The 15,948-nt window shown below is 38.7% G+C and overlaps 2 protein-coding genes across 2 annotated transcripts in view; both read left to right on the top strand.

Annotated features, from left to right (window-relative positions):
* Positions 1-3,161: 3,161 nt before the first annotated feature.
* Positions 3,162-6,020, top strand: LOC119409865 (C-type lectin domain family 4 member G-like). The gene is made up of 7 exons (XM_037676771.1): positions 3,162-3,240; positions 4,174-4,251; positions 4,442-4,547; positions 5,191-5,366; positions 5,442-5,605; positions 5,700-5,812; positions 5,894-6,020. Exons 1-7 carry the CDS (start codon positions 3,174-3,176, stop codon positions 6,018-6,020), a joined length of 831 nt encoding a protein of 276 aa, XP_037532699.1. The 5' UTR covers positions 3,162-3,173.
* Positions 6,021-13,942: 7,922 nt separating this feature from the next.
* Positions 13,943-15,948, top strand: part of LOC119409864 (asialoglycoprotein receptor 1-like) — a 4,165-nt gene continuing 2,159 nt past the window's right edge. Inside the window, exons 1-2 of the mRNA XM_037676770.1 lie at positions 13,943-14,009; positions 14,339-14,413. Coding sequence (XP_037532698.1) covers positions 13,943-14,009; positions 14,339-14,413 — 142 coding nt within the window. The remainder of the gene's footprint in view (positions 14,010-14,338; positions 14,414-15,948) is intronic.

Raw genomic sequence — 15,948 nt, 5'->3', positions numbered from 1 at the left:
TGAAATACTTTGTTGAAAAACTTGTTTTTCATGGGTTTTTTTTGCAAGTTAAAATGTCCAAATTAACTAATTCGTTCTGTTCAACAGTTTTTAAGGAAATATATTTAGAGAAGTTTAGCTAACACATTCTATTGAGGTTTTATCATTAGCTGAACTGAAATTTTGACCGCAGTGATAAAAAAATAAAAAGCAGTCATTCACTTCTCATTGATCTGCTTCAGTAAAAAAAAACAAAAAAAAAACTGTAAATTACACATCCTAAAAAAAACTTACAAGACTTGTGAAAAATGTCACACAGATATCATAAGATGTCCCAAAAAATTAAACCTGTACTCTAAATCTTCGTTTTCAAGTACCAGAAAAGAACTTTCTGAAACTTTACGACAAATATCACATCTAATAAATAAAAAACAACATTAAAAGCCTGGATAACTACACCAATATAAACAATTATGTCTTTGAAAGTATTAGTGGACATCAATGGTGGTTTAAAACTTTTGCTCACTATTATACTTGATCATTCATTTAGTAACTGGCTAATAAAAGTGTATTATAAAAAGTATTGCTCTGTACTGTTTGTGCCCTTCAAAACAGGCTAATAAAGAGCTTGAAAGCAGCTTTGACACTCGATAAGGTCAAACTGTCAGGGCTGTGGTAGCTCAGTGGTCAGTGCTGCATTCTTGTATTCCTGAGGCTGCAGGTTTGAGCCCAGTTTGCCTCAGTAAGGACATAAAACATAGCCCTACAGAACCTCACTGACCTACACAAGGCAAGGTCAATGAACAAGGCCAGGCTGATTCTGGCAGATCCTGATCATCCACTCATGGTGAGTTCAGGTTACTTCCATCTGGACGCAGGTATCTGCAGCGCAGATGTAGGACAAACAGACTGAAAAACTCATTCATCCCTGTAGTGATCAGGCTTCTCAAGGAACAATGAGGATCTCTAATGTCTTAATGTCTCGTCTAGCATGAATGTGTTATGTGCCTTCTGACTGAAACAAATTGCCCTTCGGGGATAATAAAGATTCTTGAACTTGAAAACCGTTGACAAACTTTTCATGCAAGTGGCGACCCCAGCAGAAGGGAGCAGCCAGAACAACACCTCAGTTAGAAACATGATTATGATCTAAAAAGTGAAGTCTTTTCAGGGATACCAACAAATGAATTCGTACCGTTCATACTGTTCTAGCACATTTTTGTAAAAATAAATGGTAAATGTTTTTTCTATTTGTTATTTTTACTGCATACAAAAGACGTTGTAATGGATTATTGAGCATGCATCAGGATACGTCGTAATGGAGGCGTTTAAACCAAGAGAAGAGGTACTGAGATGAAACAGACACAAACTTGGCATAGACAAGGTAAGTGAATTTATTTACAATGTTTGAATATGCAGTAGGTAGCATTGGGAGGATCCAAAAACAGAGGAAGGTAAGTAAGCATGGATTTTGGTAGGTGGTGGTGAGGTTAGTAACAGATATTCTGTTCTTACAGGTTTCTTGGGAGCTCCATGACATTTGAGGGAGGACTGGAAGATTCTAGGTATGTATGGTCAGTGGAGGAGGAGAAGTTGAGTTTATAGTGAAGGTTACCGTAGAGGACTGAAGGCGGGCAGGTGGTGAGAGGCTGAGGAGGAGCAGGATGGTCTGAGGCCAAGGTAAGAGGTCGCAAAATTTCAGAGTAAGGCTCGTCTTGGAGGCACGAACATCGCGAGGACAAGAACCCAGAGAATATGGACTGAGGGAAAACAGAACTCAAACTCAAATAACAAAAGTGATTTATTTAAAGTGAGAATGCAAACTATGTACAGCACAAGGATCGGGGAAACCTGGGGATGGAGGAGAATCATTAGTCTCTGAGGAGGAGAAATTGTGGTTATATTATTCTTTGCATCATACAGTAGAGAGAACCAGTAGAGAGAACCAGTAGAGAGAACCAGTAGTGACGTTGAGGAGAGGGCGGAGGATTTCCAGCAAGAGTGACCCAGGCTCACACTGTGTCCTGTTAGGGACACAGTGTGAAATATGATATTTTGTTTTACCTCCTCTTTCCTCGTGTTCCCTTTCCCTTATCTAACGATAAAGGCAGCGCCTCTCATGAGGCTGCAGCCTCAGTCACCCCGTCTTTCTTTGTCTGTTTTTTTTGGTTGTTTGTGTTCTTTGGATGGGCTGTACTGAAATTAATGAAATGTGCCTCGGTGCAATGGCAATAAAGGCTAATTCTGATACCCGTGGAACCAGTTAGTGGGATGACCTCCAACTGGTACTCATTGGCACCACCCTGGAACTCTGAACTTGCAAAAGGCTGAAATCCCTACAACAAAGGAGAAAAAACAATCCAGGATTTGGTCACAGGGAAGCAGGTTCTAGGAAACATGGATGGAAAAGGGTAAGTATAAATCTTCCTTCATGAAAATACTAGGAGGCTAACAACAACACTGACTGGTATCTAATGTTCCAGAGAAAGAAACATTTCCACACCCTCTTCCCTGGAGCTCGTCAGAGGAAATGGACCACAGCTGCTGATTGTCAGTGCCGCCCAGAACTTCAGGAACCTGCAGGAGAACGCCTCTGGAACCCTACACAACAAACAATCACTTTTGATGGAATCACTTTTCACAACAAATGAAGCATCCATCCATTAACTTTACCCACTTCTTCCTTTCTGACTTGCGGGGAAGAAATGAAGCATGTTTTCATTCATCTGGAAAAAGTTATCTCCGTCTTTATGAATTGTTGCGTTAAATAGTCATATCTTATCTATGCTTTAGTTATTTGTGATTTTATTCTTGCAAGTCTGTGATGTTACTTCTCTCAAACACAATTCTGCTCAACTAAACAAAACAATCATGTCAGACTTGTGTTTGTCATGTTTGACTATTATAAAAGCAAGCGTACAAATTAATGACGTCCTTCTTTCTTTAGGCCCCAAACTTAGTGTGTTTGTACAGCATTATGCTATTTGGTTATTGTGGCCCACAGGCAAGAACGAACAATAATTAAAGTCCAATTTTGGAGGTTTTACAGTGAAAAGCAGAAGCTTTAAACTCGCAAACTGCGTTTGAGACACGTACAGAGGAAACAGCCACTTCTCCTAAACTGTGCTTGTTGCTCAATTATGCTTTGACTTCCACCAACAAGCCAGATCAAATTTGCCAGTCAGACTGTCGACATGGCAGAGGAAGAGGTTAGCTATGCTTCTGTGGTAATTAAAAGCAACAAAACACCCCAATCAAAAGGTAAGTTAAAAGATTTAAAAAGCATTTAAAAAATACTGTTAATGCACCTGTCTACATATTTGTTCATGAGGTAATTCTCATGTGCAAATGTGATTTATCTCACTGACTTATCTTATCTGGTTATCTTGAGAAAAAAAATAGCATAAAACTTGATTGACAGTTAGACTTCTGACTTTAGTCGTCTTTGTAACTACAACCATTTAAAAATCCCATTCTCAGTGAAAGTTTCCTCTGTTATCTTTAACAGCAGCAACAATAACAGAATGGTTCAAGCTGTCAAATCTTGTGATATTAGAATATAAATCCTCTCTCATGTCTCTCATTTTAAAATGTTAGAGTGGAAAATTATTGGAACCTGCTATTATTTTTATTTATTTATTAACCTTTATTTAACCAGGCAAATCCCACTGAGATCACAGATCTGTTTTGCAAGGGTGGCCTGGGCCTGAAGGCAGCTTAACATGTATGTTTTTTTAATTTGTTTAGTTTTTTTACCCTTAATTTATACAGGTAGTCTCATTGAGTCATGAGAACTCATTTTCAAGAGAGACCTGTTTGGCAACATATGGTGGGGGTTAAGGGCCTTGCTGAAGGGCCCAGAATGGGGCAAATGAGGGTGGAGGCAGGTGTGGGTGTTTGACCTTTTCCTTCCACATTTTGATGTCATCAGTCCGGGGAGTTGAACTTGCGACTTTCCGATTACAGGCCCATCTTCTCTAATCTCTGCGCCACCACTCCTCTAATAACAGAGTCCTGTTCAGTATTTCCTGTGTCTGCAATGGCTGCATTTTCTTAATTTTTTTTATGTTGATCTGTTGTTATCCCGTCCGTCCGTCCGTCGTATCCTGAATTATACAGACAAATCAAGTTTTAAAATTAGACTTAGCTTTTGTTTGTGTGAAAGCTAAACTCTTAACTTTCTAACCATTTCAGCTAAAAACGAAGAGCCATGTGTGTATGAAGAAGTGAGGGTGAACGATGAAACAGTGCAGCCAAGTGCCGACACAAAATGTGAGTTAAATAAAATGTTATGAGCAACTTCAGCTAAAACTGTTACTATTTAGAATGAACTAGTTTACAGCTAGAGACAATGATCTTTCAGCTTATTGCTTACAAAGTTGTGAGGTAACGTTAACAAATAAATTGTGTCAAAAGTTTTAACATTGTATTTCTCATGTAGACTCAGCAGGAATCTTGTCAGACGAAGCAAAGACAAGACTTCGGTACTTTCAGCTGTTGACGTGTTGTTTGGGGACTCTTTGTATCATTTTGATGTCGGTCATCATTGGAATCATTATGTATCGTAAGTATGTGAGACAAGGGAAAACATGAACAAGATTTCTTCAAAGATAATGCAGATCTCATGTAATGTACAGGAAATCTGTTTACATTTTTGAAAATCTGGTACTGAACAAAATGTATTTGTTTCACAGAATTTATTCAATTATCTCTTTGATGAACAGTGAAGAGGTGGGAGGGTTCGTAGTAAATTCAAAGAAAAAATGCACAAGTGGTAATAAATAACTTTATAAATTAACCAAAAGCTTTAAAGTTGAGTGCGTGGATGAAATATTTATTTTACATTTTATGTAAATTATGTAGTGCCCTGAGTGCAGTCTGTATAATGTCCGACAGAAGATCAACAAGGGTTTTTTGATTTTTAAGGAATTTTATTCAACCATCCATCCATCCGTCTATCCATCCAGCCATCCTTCAATTATCTTTACCCGCTTCTTTCTTGTCGGGTCACGGGGGTCACTGGTGCCCATATCCAGCAGTCACTGTATGAAAAGCATGGGACACCCTGGACAGATCTTCAGTCCATCACAGGGACAATATAGATTTTTCAATCAATATCACTGATTTAAAAAAAAATTATAAAACAACTTTATATTTTCCAAATAACGAGCACCTGAAGTAGATTAGGCAATTGATTTGTTCTGTGACAAGACAGTTTGCAAATCTGTCTGCAGCATATCAAAACCTGAACGAACAAAACCAGGAGCTGCAGGCAGAGAAGAAGAACCTGACAGAACAAATCAAAACCATGGAGAAGACGTGGACTGAGCTCAATGTGAGTCGAGCTCAGTGGAGCATTGATGCCTACTGTCCCCTAAAAATGAAGGGTATGTAGATATTTAAAAAAGAAAAAAAAACATTCTGTTGTCATAATGTTTATTGATTGATTTTTGTTGTTTCAGTCAGAACGTGTGAACCTTGTCAGCAGGGCTGGTCAATCTTCAACTCCAGCTGTTACGCATATAATGATGCTCCGCCCTCTTCTCAGTTAAGATGGGAAGATGCACAAAAAGACTGCAGAGGAAAGATTTCTGATCTGACTGTTGTTGCTGATAACAAGGAAAAGGTAAACAATTCGAGTAAACTTAAAATATACATTCACGTAGTAAGTACTGAGTTTTTACAGTAAATGTCTGTGAATTTTCTCACTTCGTTCATAGGATTTTGTTAAGTCTATCAGTAAGCCTGGAGAAGAGAAGAACGAGTACTGGATTGGTCTGAAAGCCGTAGAAGGAAAATGGAAATGGATCAATGGAAGCTACATGACCAATATGTAAGAAACACGTTTTATTTTTTCCTCACTTTGAATAACAAAAATCTATGAGCACTGGTTTAATCCTTTTCTTCTTTTCAGTAACTGGATCAGTCCCCCTGCAAATGACAGTCTGTGTGTGGTTTCTGTCCTAAACCAAGACTGGAAACCAGTGAGGTGTGAAGAAAAGAAAGCATGGATCTGTGAAAAGAAGGCTTTATCTCTTTAAACACAAGTCTAAGGACTGTTAAAGGTTATTAGAACCTTTTCAAATACTGATAACAGTTGAAAATAATCTCTACAAAAAAAAAAAAAAATTCTAAATGCTTATATTTGTAGAGATTTTACTTCTTGAACAAAATTTGAATTTCTGCAAGGTCTTTGTAAATTTGTTTTGCGTGTGTGTGATTCATTTTACTAGTGTAAGAATTGTACACATAGAAATTGATCTTTGCTTTGTGTCCAACTGATAACTCCAGTATTTAGTTATACAGACTCTTTCCATTGTGACTCACAGCATTTATTTATTTAAAAAACTTTAGTTTACTTTAATGTTTTACTTACAGAGCTGCAACTTTTTGTAGTTCTTCAGCAGAATGTAAAAAATAACAAACTTGTTAGCTTTGTTTTCTAACGGTAACACTGAATATGTTGACACAGTAAATATTAAATGCAATATTTATACACATTTGATTAATTTAGTCCACCATTCTAATTCTGTCATTCATTCTGGGGTTTGAGAGGACAGGAAGAAAAAACAAATGAACACAGAATGGCAGGTCCTGGTGTATTTCGACGTTTAGTTTCTTTAATAATTTGTTAGGCCTCATTTTCTTTAAGGGTTGCAAAAAAAAAATAAAAAATAGAGTGGTGCTCTTAAATCATGGCTTGAAATACTGAGATTATCGTTAAACACAATCTTGGTTTATGGGATTAGTTGAATCAGATAAAATAAAACACATGAATGTCTAGATCTTGTTTCAGAGTGTAGGTCTCTGATCAAACTAGTTCGCAAGTTCAGTTCCCCGCCCTCGGCCACCACCCATCCCACATTGCACCCGACCCCTTTGGCCCCTCCCACAGGTGGTGAGCCCATGGGAAGGGGGACCCACGTCTCCTCTTCGGGCTGTGCCCGGCCGAGCTCCATGGGTAAAAGCCCGGCCACCAGGTGCTCGCCCGCGTGCCCCACCTCCAGGCCTGGCTCCAGAGTGGGACCCCGGTGACCCACGTCTGGGCGAGGGAACATCAAGTCCATTTCTTTTACTCATCATAGGGGTGTTTGGGCTGCACTTTGTCTGGTCCCTCACCTAGGACCTGTCTGCCTTGGGTGACCCTACTAGGGGCGTAAAGCCCCTGACAGCATAGCTCCTAGGATCATTGGGACACTCAAACCCCTCCACCACGGATCATTGGGACACTCAAACCCCTCCACCACGGATCATTGGGACACTCAAACCCCTCCACCACGGATCATTGGGACACTCAAACCCCTCCACCACGGAAAGGTGGCAGCCCAGGGAGCCTCAGAGAGGCTTCTGGGAATATTTCTTTGAACGCAAGGCTTTGGAGGTTGTTTGTTATCTACACTTTATTTATTGTATTTTCACTTAATTATTGTTGATTTGTAGTTATTTTTCAAGCCCAGAAAAGAAATTCACTTCAGAGGATAACTTTTGTTTTATTACTTTATATCCTAAATATATTTTATTGTTTTATAACTTTTGTTGCGGTGTGATATGTAGTTTGTCTATTTAAGAAAAAATAAAATAAAATCCAGAAAAGGAGTGCAATGAAGGGATAATTTTTATTTAATTATCATAGTTTCTGAACACGATGTGCTAATTTATTCTTGAATGATCATTTTGTGCTCTTTGTTTAAGGGAAAAAAAATCCAGCCATCACAAGGAATGGGGAAAATTGTTTTGTTACTTTGCTATTTTTTCAGAAAAAAAAAACTTTAATTATAATAAAGTATTTTTTATTTACTTACAAACTTTGCCTCTCCTGGGTTTTAACTAATAAATGATCCAAAGGAAAAAAATCACAGCACACTTAACATTGAACACTTCCAGTTGTTTTAGTTTTTACTTTTAACTGGGACTTCTCTTCTGTAATCGGTTTCACTTTTCATTGGGGGGCTTTCTCAGCTCAATACTGGAGAGTGAACTGAGAAATCTTCAGCTAACTAAAGCCCAGTTGTTTGGTTTGTTTGTTTTCAGTGGATTAGCTATGCCCTGGATGACTGAGATCCTTCACCAGCAACAACATGAACACCAGATTTTTGAGAAACTACTTTTGATGGAAGAGGAGTTCCAAATGATCAATGCAACAAAAATACTCACGTTTACTGTATCAAAAGAAGAACATTGAGTTTATTTGATTTGTTAGATTTGTTTTTGGTTTTCTTGTGCTTGGAAAATATATTTTAGTCTATTCTTGGAAACAAAAGTTTAATATGAGTCCCTTTTCTCAAAAAAAGTCTCTAAATAAAGTAATGGAGTCTAGTCGTAGACCCTTAACGTTCCAATTGGCTCCCAGTTTAAATACCACCTGAGATGTTTCCCAAAATCTTCTGGACCAACAGGACTAACATGATTCGGCTTTAAAGTGTTGAACTCGCATGCAGGTTAATGACAGAAGACTCCAAGGTAAATGTAAGTGAATTATATATTTACAAAAAAACAGCACAGATATGCCGGGGCAGCCAAAAACCTACTTTTAAGGAGCTGACAAGGGAGCAGAAAAACGAAGACATTGGAGGACAATGCACGGACACAGGAGGAGTGAAAAGAGACAGACTTGTAGAGAAATGCTGACTTGACAGAATGAGAAACACCTGGGGTGATTAGATGTACCTGGATAAATAAAGGCTAAATGAAAAATGAAAAATGTACAGACGGGTGTAACAGGAGTTGAACAACAAGGAAGTGGACAAAAGGAGGTGCATGAAAACAACAAACAGAAACTTCACAACAACAATGGATGGCGCCGTCTAAAAAATGGTTGAATCACTGAAAAAATGTAGCTCGAAGTGACTAAAACTGATTCCTGGAAGCTTTGGAAGGACAGTGGTATGTGATGGAATTGTATGTAAAATTTGTCAACTCCATATTCTATTAAAAAGGCTCCATTTCCCCTCTATTGATGATCAAGTCAAGAGACTTTTTCATTTCTGAAACACTGAATTATGATCACGATTTGAGACATCTAAAAACTCTACCATCAAGCACACTTAAAAACATGATTATGCATTTGATGTCAAGGCGTTGGGAATTGTCCATGAGCATTTTTCAGATAGGCCACAGTTCTGATGATGATGTTTCAGCCGGCAGTTCTGATGAGCCTGCACAGAAGTTCTCAGAGTGGGGGTGGGAGGTGGGAGGGGGGGTTGCGATAGACAAAACTTTTGTCCCTAGTTATCCATGACCCAGGAGAAATTTGATAGTCTTCCCATATCCGAGGCCAAACAGGGGAGTCAGTGTCAGATAAGCCACAATTGTGATTTTCTACAGACAGTTTTTCCTCATCAGCTTTGAAGCCAGGTTACTGTTAAACCTAAACACTATAAAAAGAAAGAAAAATCAAAAGGTGTCCATCTGCATTAAGGCCAAAATGATATAAATTGTTCAATTGCAGTTTTTGGGTGTCACGTAATCCGTCTGCGGGCCAGACTTTGACCAGCCCTGCTCTAACTCTGGAATGAGTTACCTCTGCTTGTCAGACAGGCCCCCTCCCTCTCGGTTTTCAAGTCCCGCTTAAAAACCCACTACTATTCAGAAGCATTCAACACCAGATGATCTGTGTTTTGAACCTGTACGCTCCACACTGGTTTGTCGTCATTATCTGCATCGTTTTTATGTCTATATTCTGATTTACTTCATTTTGTATTTTGCTTTGTGTGTTACCTGTTGTTCTGTCCGTACAGCACTTTGGTTGGCCTTGTCGCTGTTTTAAGTGCTCTATAAATAAAATGGTATGGTATCCTGTCAGTGTGTGTTCTGACGGAGCTGACCCAGATCACTGTTGCTGGAAACAAAGAATGACTCCCAGCGACAGGCTGCTGATGATCTTCGTTACATGAAGAACCTCAGTTTTCACTCCTTATGTTTTTCTCCACCCGTTTCCTCATTCAGAGAAGAAAACGCACATGAACAAAGTGACAACCGAATATTCATTCAACCGTGGCTTCCAGAATTGCACCGCCCAATGTGGCTACATGTTGGAGTAGCTCTCTTACATTCATTCTGAGATTTTGCTTTTGAAAACTTTATATATTAATTTTTCTGGATGTAAACCACTTTTTTCAGACGATTGCTTCCTCTGATATCAGACGCTGTGCAGCTGGAAGGACTTTACTGAAACCTTTTTTTACTTTTGGACATTTGTTATGATGCATAACCATAACAACAAGGTGGTTTTCTACAACCGAGATCTGCTGATTAACATCTCAAAAGCTCAAATAAGACCTCAACTACAGCTCCAAATCCAAAATGAGTTGTAAAGGAGGTGCCGTGTATGCATTACCGTCTACCTAGAGGCTGTGCTTGAGCCCCGGATCGCCGAGATCTTGGCGGTAGAGGGAAACATAGCTCGTGACAGCGGGAGGACCGAGATCGGCCCCCGGCACCTGCAGTTAAGTCCATGGTGATGAGGGTCTTGGCAGGTTGCTGGGAGAAATGGCCATCGCTCAGGAAGAGTTCTACCTGGCATTCAGGCAGTCCTACTGCCCAAGAGGACGTGAGGTCTGCTGGGTCTGTGTGGACGGATCGGCCTCTTCAGCCAGTTTATTCGGATCTACTGTGGGATGGACTGCTACAAGAGATCCTTTCTGCCCAAAACCATCAGCATCTAGAACAACTCTAATAAAACCAAGATGAGCTACAACAACAATTAATTTCCCTTTGGGATTAATAAAGTATTTTTGAATTGAATTAAATTGAATTTATTTATACATGTTAGTCTCATTGAGCCTCGAGGACTCATTTACAAGATAGACCTGTTTTAAACAAAGAATGATGACAACAGTAGACAATGATACCATTTTCTCAGTACCGGTCACTGTTGGCAAACAGCTTAAAAACTCTTTGTTTCCCTTCAGTAAAATGCATTGGAAAATACTTTCTGCACATTCAGACACATTTTTATGTTTTACAAAAACTACCTGTGGCTAAGATCTCCCTGTTTACAGAACTTTTAAAAGTGGTGGTGATAAAATTTATAGCGATTTGGACGAGCCCAAATTATGTGAGCCTTCCACACAGTTCACACTTGTAACAACAGGCATCGTTTTCCACCAGCAATAAAAGCAGTGGAGTGTTTTTAATGTTTTATTTTTATTTTGGAGCTTTATTGGAGGCGGTTCTTGTTTGATACTGAAAACAGGTGGGGCAGGGATATAGAGCCTGTAGGAACAGAGCAAACTCTCAGTTCTTCAATGAGTCAGTCCCACCTGAAGAATGAGGCCCTGTAACTTTGTTGTAACACCTGAGCTGCAGGTAAACAGCCTGGACTGGTTTATCAGAAGTCACATAACGGAGGAGAGAAACTTGTCCACGTGGATCTGTTCCTGTCAGCGTTCAACTGAAAGCTGGGATCACATGTCTGTCCTGCAGCTCATCAACCAGCAGAGTCTCAGCAGGGCCAGAGTGGGACTCATTTTCAGCCCTGGAGTTTCATGCCTCAAACTGGCCCAATTTATTTTCATTTACCCTTTATTTAATACATGTAGTCTCATGGAGTCACGAGAATCATTTTCAAGAAAGATCTGTTTAGGGATGGTGGCGGTTAAGGGCCTTGCTCAGGGGCCCAGAGCGGGGCGAATGAGGGTGGAGGCAGGCCTGGGTGTTTCACCTTTTCCATCCACATTTTGATATCGGGAGTTGAACCTGTGACTTTCTGATCACAGGCCCATCTTCTTTAAACCTCTGCATCACCACTCTCCAATTTAGAACATGACTTATTATTATCAAAGGTGGGGCTTAAAGAGTGCTGCGACTCTCAGCCCTCATTAAGCCCCGCCCCCTGTCTCAGGTAGGCTCCTAACTCCGCCTCCTGCCACAGGACCCCTGTTTCCAGATATTGAATGAGTCATGTTTCTACCTGAGAACAGTGCTTAATTTGAGACGGATCCTGCCGGAACAAGATCCGGGAACTCTCTCATTTTGACCGTGTGCGTTCCGGCAACTGATTGCTTCGATCCGGCAACTCAAATCTCCGCCCCTAAAAGTCCAAAGTCATCGCGCAGTTTTATTTTGATTATTTATTAAAAATACAACGACAGGAGACGTTGCCCCATCTGTGGAGGGGATGTTCTGGCCGCACTATGCGCACCAGCTCGCACACACGCTCCTGCCCAGCAGAGACATGGACCGCATGTCTCGCGGGGAGCGTCTCCATCCACCTTAAGCTGCACGTCCTGCAGACAGTGCACATTTTACGCACAGGAGCATCTCCAGACAGCTCTGCAGAGCACGCGCACAACTGAGTCCTGCATACATTTCAGACATAATAAATAAAAAAGCTTACAGTAAAAAAAAAAAAAAAAAAAAAACACAACAAGAAATGTTTGATGTGTATTATTCACATTACATCACGATTCAAAATGACGGCACTAATTTGTCAAAGTCACAGCGATCAAAATGTCGAAAAGACCGTCCAATTTATTACCTAAAATAAATGGATGGATTGTCCTTAGCTGGACAACTGAGAACTGAAGCACCAGAAGGCAGTGGCAAGATTGGAGCAGGAGGAGCAACAGCGAGCAGGACTGAATTCAGCTGAGAAGAGTTTGGGTCAGACAGTGAAGTGTGTGTGTGTGTGTGTGTGTGGTGGTGGGGGGGATGAGGACGCTTGACAGAATCAGGGCTGCTCTATTCACACACAGACTTGTTGTTGTTGCTCTCTAAAATAGTAATTTCAATTCAACATTTATTTATACAGGTTGTTAGTGCCCAACCCCCCCATGCTGGACCGCCTGCTATTTGTGTTTAGCATCACTCGGTTTACAAATCAAGCCCTGACTGAGAAGATGATGTTGAATCCATCCAGAGGACCCGACTTAACTTTGTTAGATTTTTCTACCTGGATTATTGAGCATGCATCAGGATACTAACAATAATTAATTGAGTAAACACAGAGTAGAGGTCAAAGTAAACAATAAATAATAGAATAAGACCAATGAGGAAGTGAAACAGCATCATGGCATCAAACTGTATTACTTGAGCTTGCTTTATGTAAGAAAACCACCTGTTTAGAAAAATTGGTTTCTACTTTTAACGTTTGCTTGGAAAAATCTAAACTAATGTATTATGTTCCCATTTATTTTACATTATAGTTTTCCTTTTGGTTTTCTTTTAAAGCAAATGACTTCTAAAACAAATTGATAATTTATCAGATTTTATTATAAGTCCACATAAAACTTAAAACAGTTTTGCACAGTTGGATGCAAATATGACGAGAAGAAAACAGAGTTCTGAATCCGTTTATGAGATAACAACAGATGCAGCGTTTGGTCTTTGAGGGACTCAACGGTGAACACGGCAGTTTATAAAAGTAGCTGTGGTTTTGTTATGATGAGTGAGAATGAAAGTCATTAAGGTCCGAACCTTTGTCAATTTTTTATCCTAAAAAAGACGTCACGAAAGACAAAACACTCTTTAACTGGATCAAAAAATACCAACGTTGCTTGAAAAATCAACTGCATGGACATTTCATTTATACTCAAACGATATATATATATATATATATAAAAAAACAGATATTACAGACACAAATAAAACTGTCATGTTTAACACAGCTAATGACAGCAAATGAGGAACTACTGGTAATTTTGTTATTAAATGATGTGTACTAATATTCAAGGTCCAAGTTACACATTAGCTTCGTTTATTATGTGCACTGTTTGCATTTTGGAAACTGGAAATAAAATGCTGGTAGATCTGCTTCATTGTCTGTGGTTTAAAGTCTGTTTTCAGACCGGCGGCAGATGCAAATGACTCTCTGAGCCAAAAGCAGAAGTGTGTATGTAATTTCAGAGCTGTAAGAGATGGACTCACATCAGAAGATATTTCCACTTCTCCTAAATGATCTGTTGCTTTGTTGCGGTGAACTCTCTCTCTCTACAAGTCAGACTCAGTTATCAAGTTTAGAGCCATGGCAGAGAAAGAAGTTCACTACGCCACAGTCATATTTAAAACTAAAAACCAATCATGTCCAGAAGGTAAGAGAAAAATCTTGAATTGGATTATGTCTTTGTTTATTTGATAAGTGCTTAGTTATTAGTTAGGATATTATTTTCGGTTTAAGTGGACAGAGGGACAAAGAAAATGTTGAAATAGTTATTTCGTAAGTGTTTCTTTGTAAAAAGCACCAACATCTTTAGTATAATTTTGTGTCAGTAAAATAAAAACTCATTTTCAGTCCTTTATTCCTTGAGTATCAAGCTATGAGCTACAGATCAAAATAAATGTATTTACATAAAATTAAAGCTAAAATCAACATGAGATTGTGATTAAATAAGCATGTCCTCTGCAAACTTTGAATTTTTAGCTATAGAAGAGGTGAAGACCGTGTATGATGAAGTGAAGGTGAGCAATGAAGCTGCCGAAACCAAGGAAACAAACGGTGAGTCGTAAATCAATAAAAAAAAAAAAAAATACAGAAGTTTAATTAAAAACACAGCTGCAAGGATCAATTATTCTGCAGATCAAGAATCATGTACATTATTTCTTGTAGGAGGCAAAGTTTCATTTTGTTTAAGATTGTGCACTGAAATAAAAAAAAAAAGTGAAATTAGGTGGAATACTAATTTGGTCAAAGTTTCACTTTTCTTCAATTTAGCAAGTGCTGATCATCTTTAAAGATGTTTCTTAACACTGATAACAGAAACGTTAAAACAAAAATACCATTAAAAAACATCTATGAGTCTAATTGTTCTTTTGTGACTAAGTATCGACTGTGAATGATTTCCTTTTTACTTTATATGGTTTTCTTAAATCTATCAGGAATGTTTAATTATTTTAAAGATTTTTCTTAAAAGTTAGAGCATCTGTTATTTGACATTGGCTAAAAAGTCATCATGAGCTTCTTGTTGCCAGATTTATTTACCCTCTAAACCAATGATTCTTACTCATTCACCTATTAAAATGAGTTGATGACAATAAGGCTGGGGTGGCTTCAAATTATTTAATATTTGTTATTTAAGAGAGAACTGGAATTATTGTGTTCAGCTCTAACTCTACTGCTGCCATTCTTCCAGCTAACCTTGGCTCGCTTGTGTCATATCTTAAGCAGTCCGTCACAAATCCAGGGATAATTCTAGACCCTGATTTTCAAGTTTAATAAGTGGATCTCTTCTGCTGAAAGGCTTCTACCAGTTAAGGCAGACTTGCCCAGATCTGGGGAAATAATTCATGCCTTTATCACAACTCAACATGACTAATCTAATGCACTTTATATTGGGGGCAGTCAGGTCTTCCTTTCATGACTCCAGCTTAAACAAAAGGTAGAACATTTCACCCGTCTTGTCCTCACCTCACTGGCTCCCTGCGTGCCACAGAATAGATTTTAAATTTCTCCCGTTGACTTATAAATGGCTAAATGGTTTTTCACCTGCATATCTCTCTTATTTCTTCATCTTTATGTTCCTTGGTGGGCACTGAGATCATCTGATCAGTTGCTGGGATAGAAACTCAGAGGAGATGGGGCTTTTTCTGTCGTTGCTTCTAAACTTTGGAACAATCTGCCCCCAACACCAGACAGGCCTCGCCACTTCCTGTTTTTAAATCTATTAAAAACACACATGTTCTCTATGATATTTGACCCAGTGTGAGTTGTTAACGTATTTTATTGTTCTCTGTTCTTGTTTTCTGTTCACTTCCTGTTTACTCCATTAAAATATCTTATTTCATTGTTGTTTGTCTCCGCCTTTTGTCTTATTTTATTGTTGTTGTTGTTGTCCAGCACTTTGATTACGTGTCGTTTTTAAATGTTCTTTATAAATAAATTGACCTGACTTGACTTCTTGGATGCATGCAAGTAAAATTTTAAGATTCTTGAAAATACTTTATGCAAAAGGGGAATATATATATATCTATATATATATATATATTCCCCTTTTGCAATTTATATATATATTTTTATATATTAATATATTTATT

This window comes from Nematolebias whitei, chromosome 5 (genome assembly GCF_014905685.2).
Source record: "Nematolebias whitei isolate Nwh7 chromosome 5, NemWhi1, whole genome shotgun sequence".
Classification (NCBI taxonomy): domain Eukaryota; kingdom Metazoa; phylum Chordata; class Actinopteri; order Cyprinodontiformes; family Rivulidae; genus Nematolebias; species Nematolebias whitei.
Note: the sequence above shows the minus strand (reverse complement) of the source record. Positions and strands in the feature narration are given on the sequence as shown.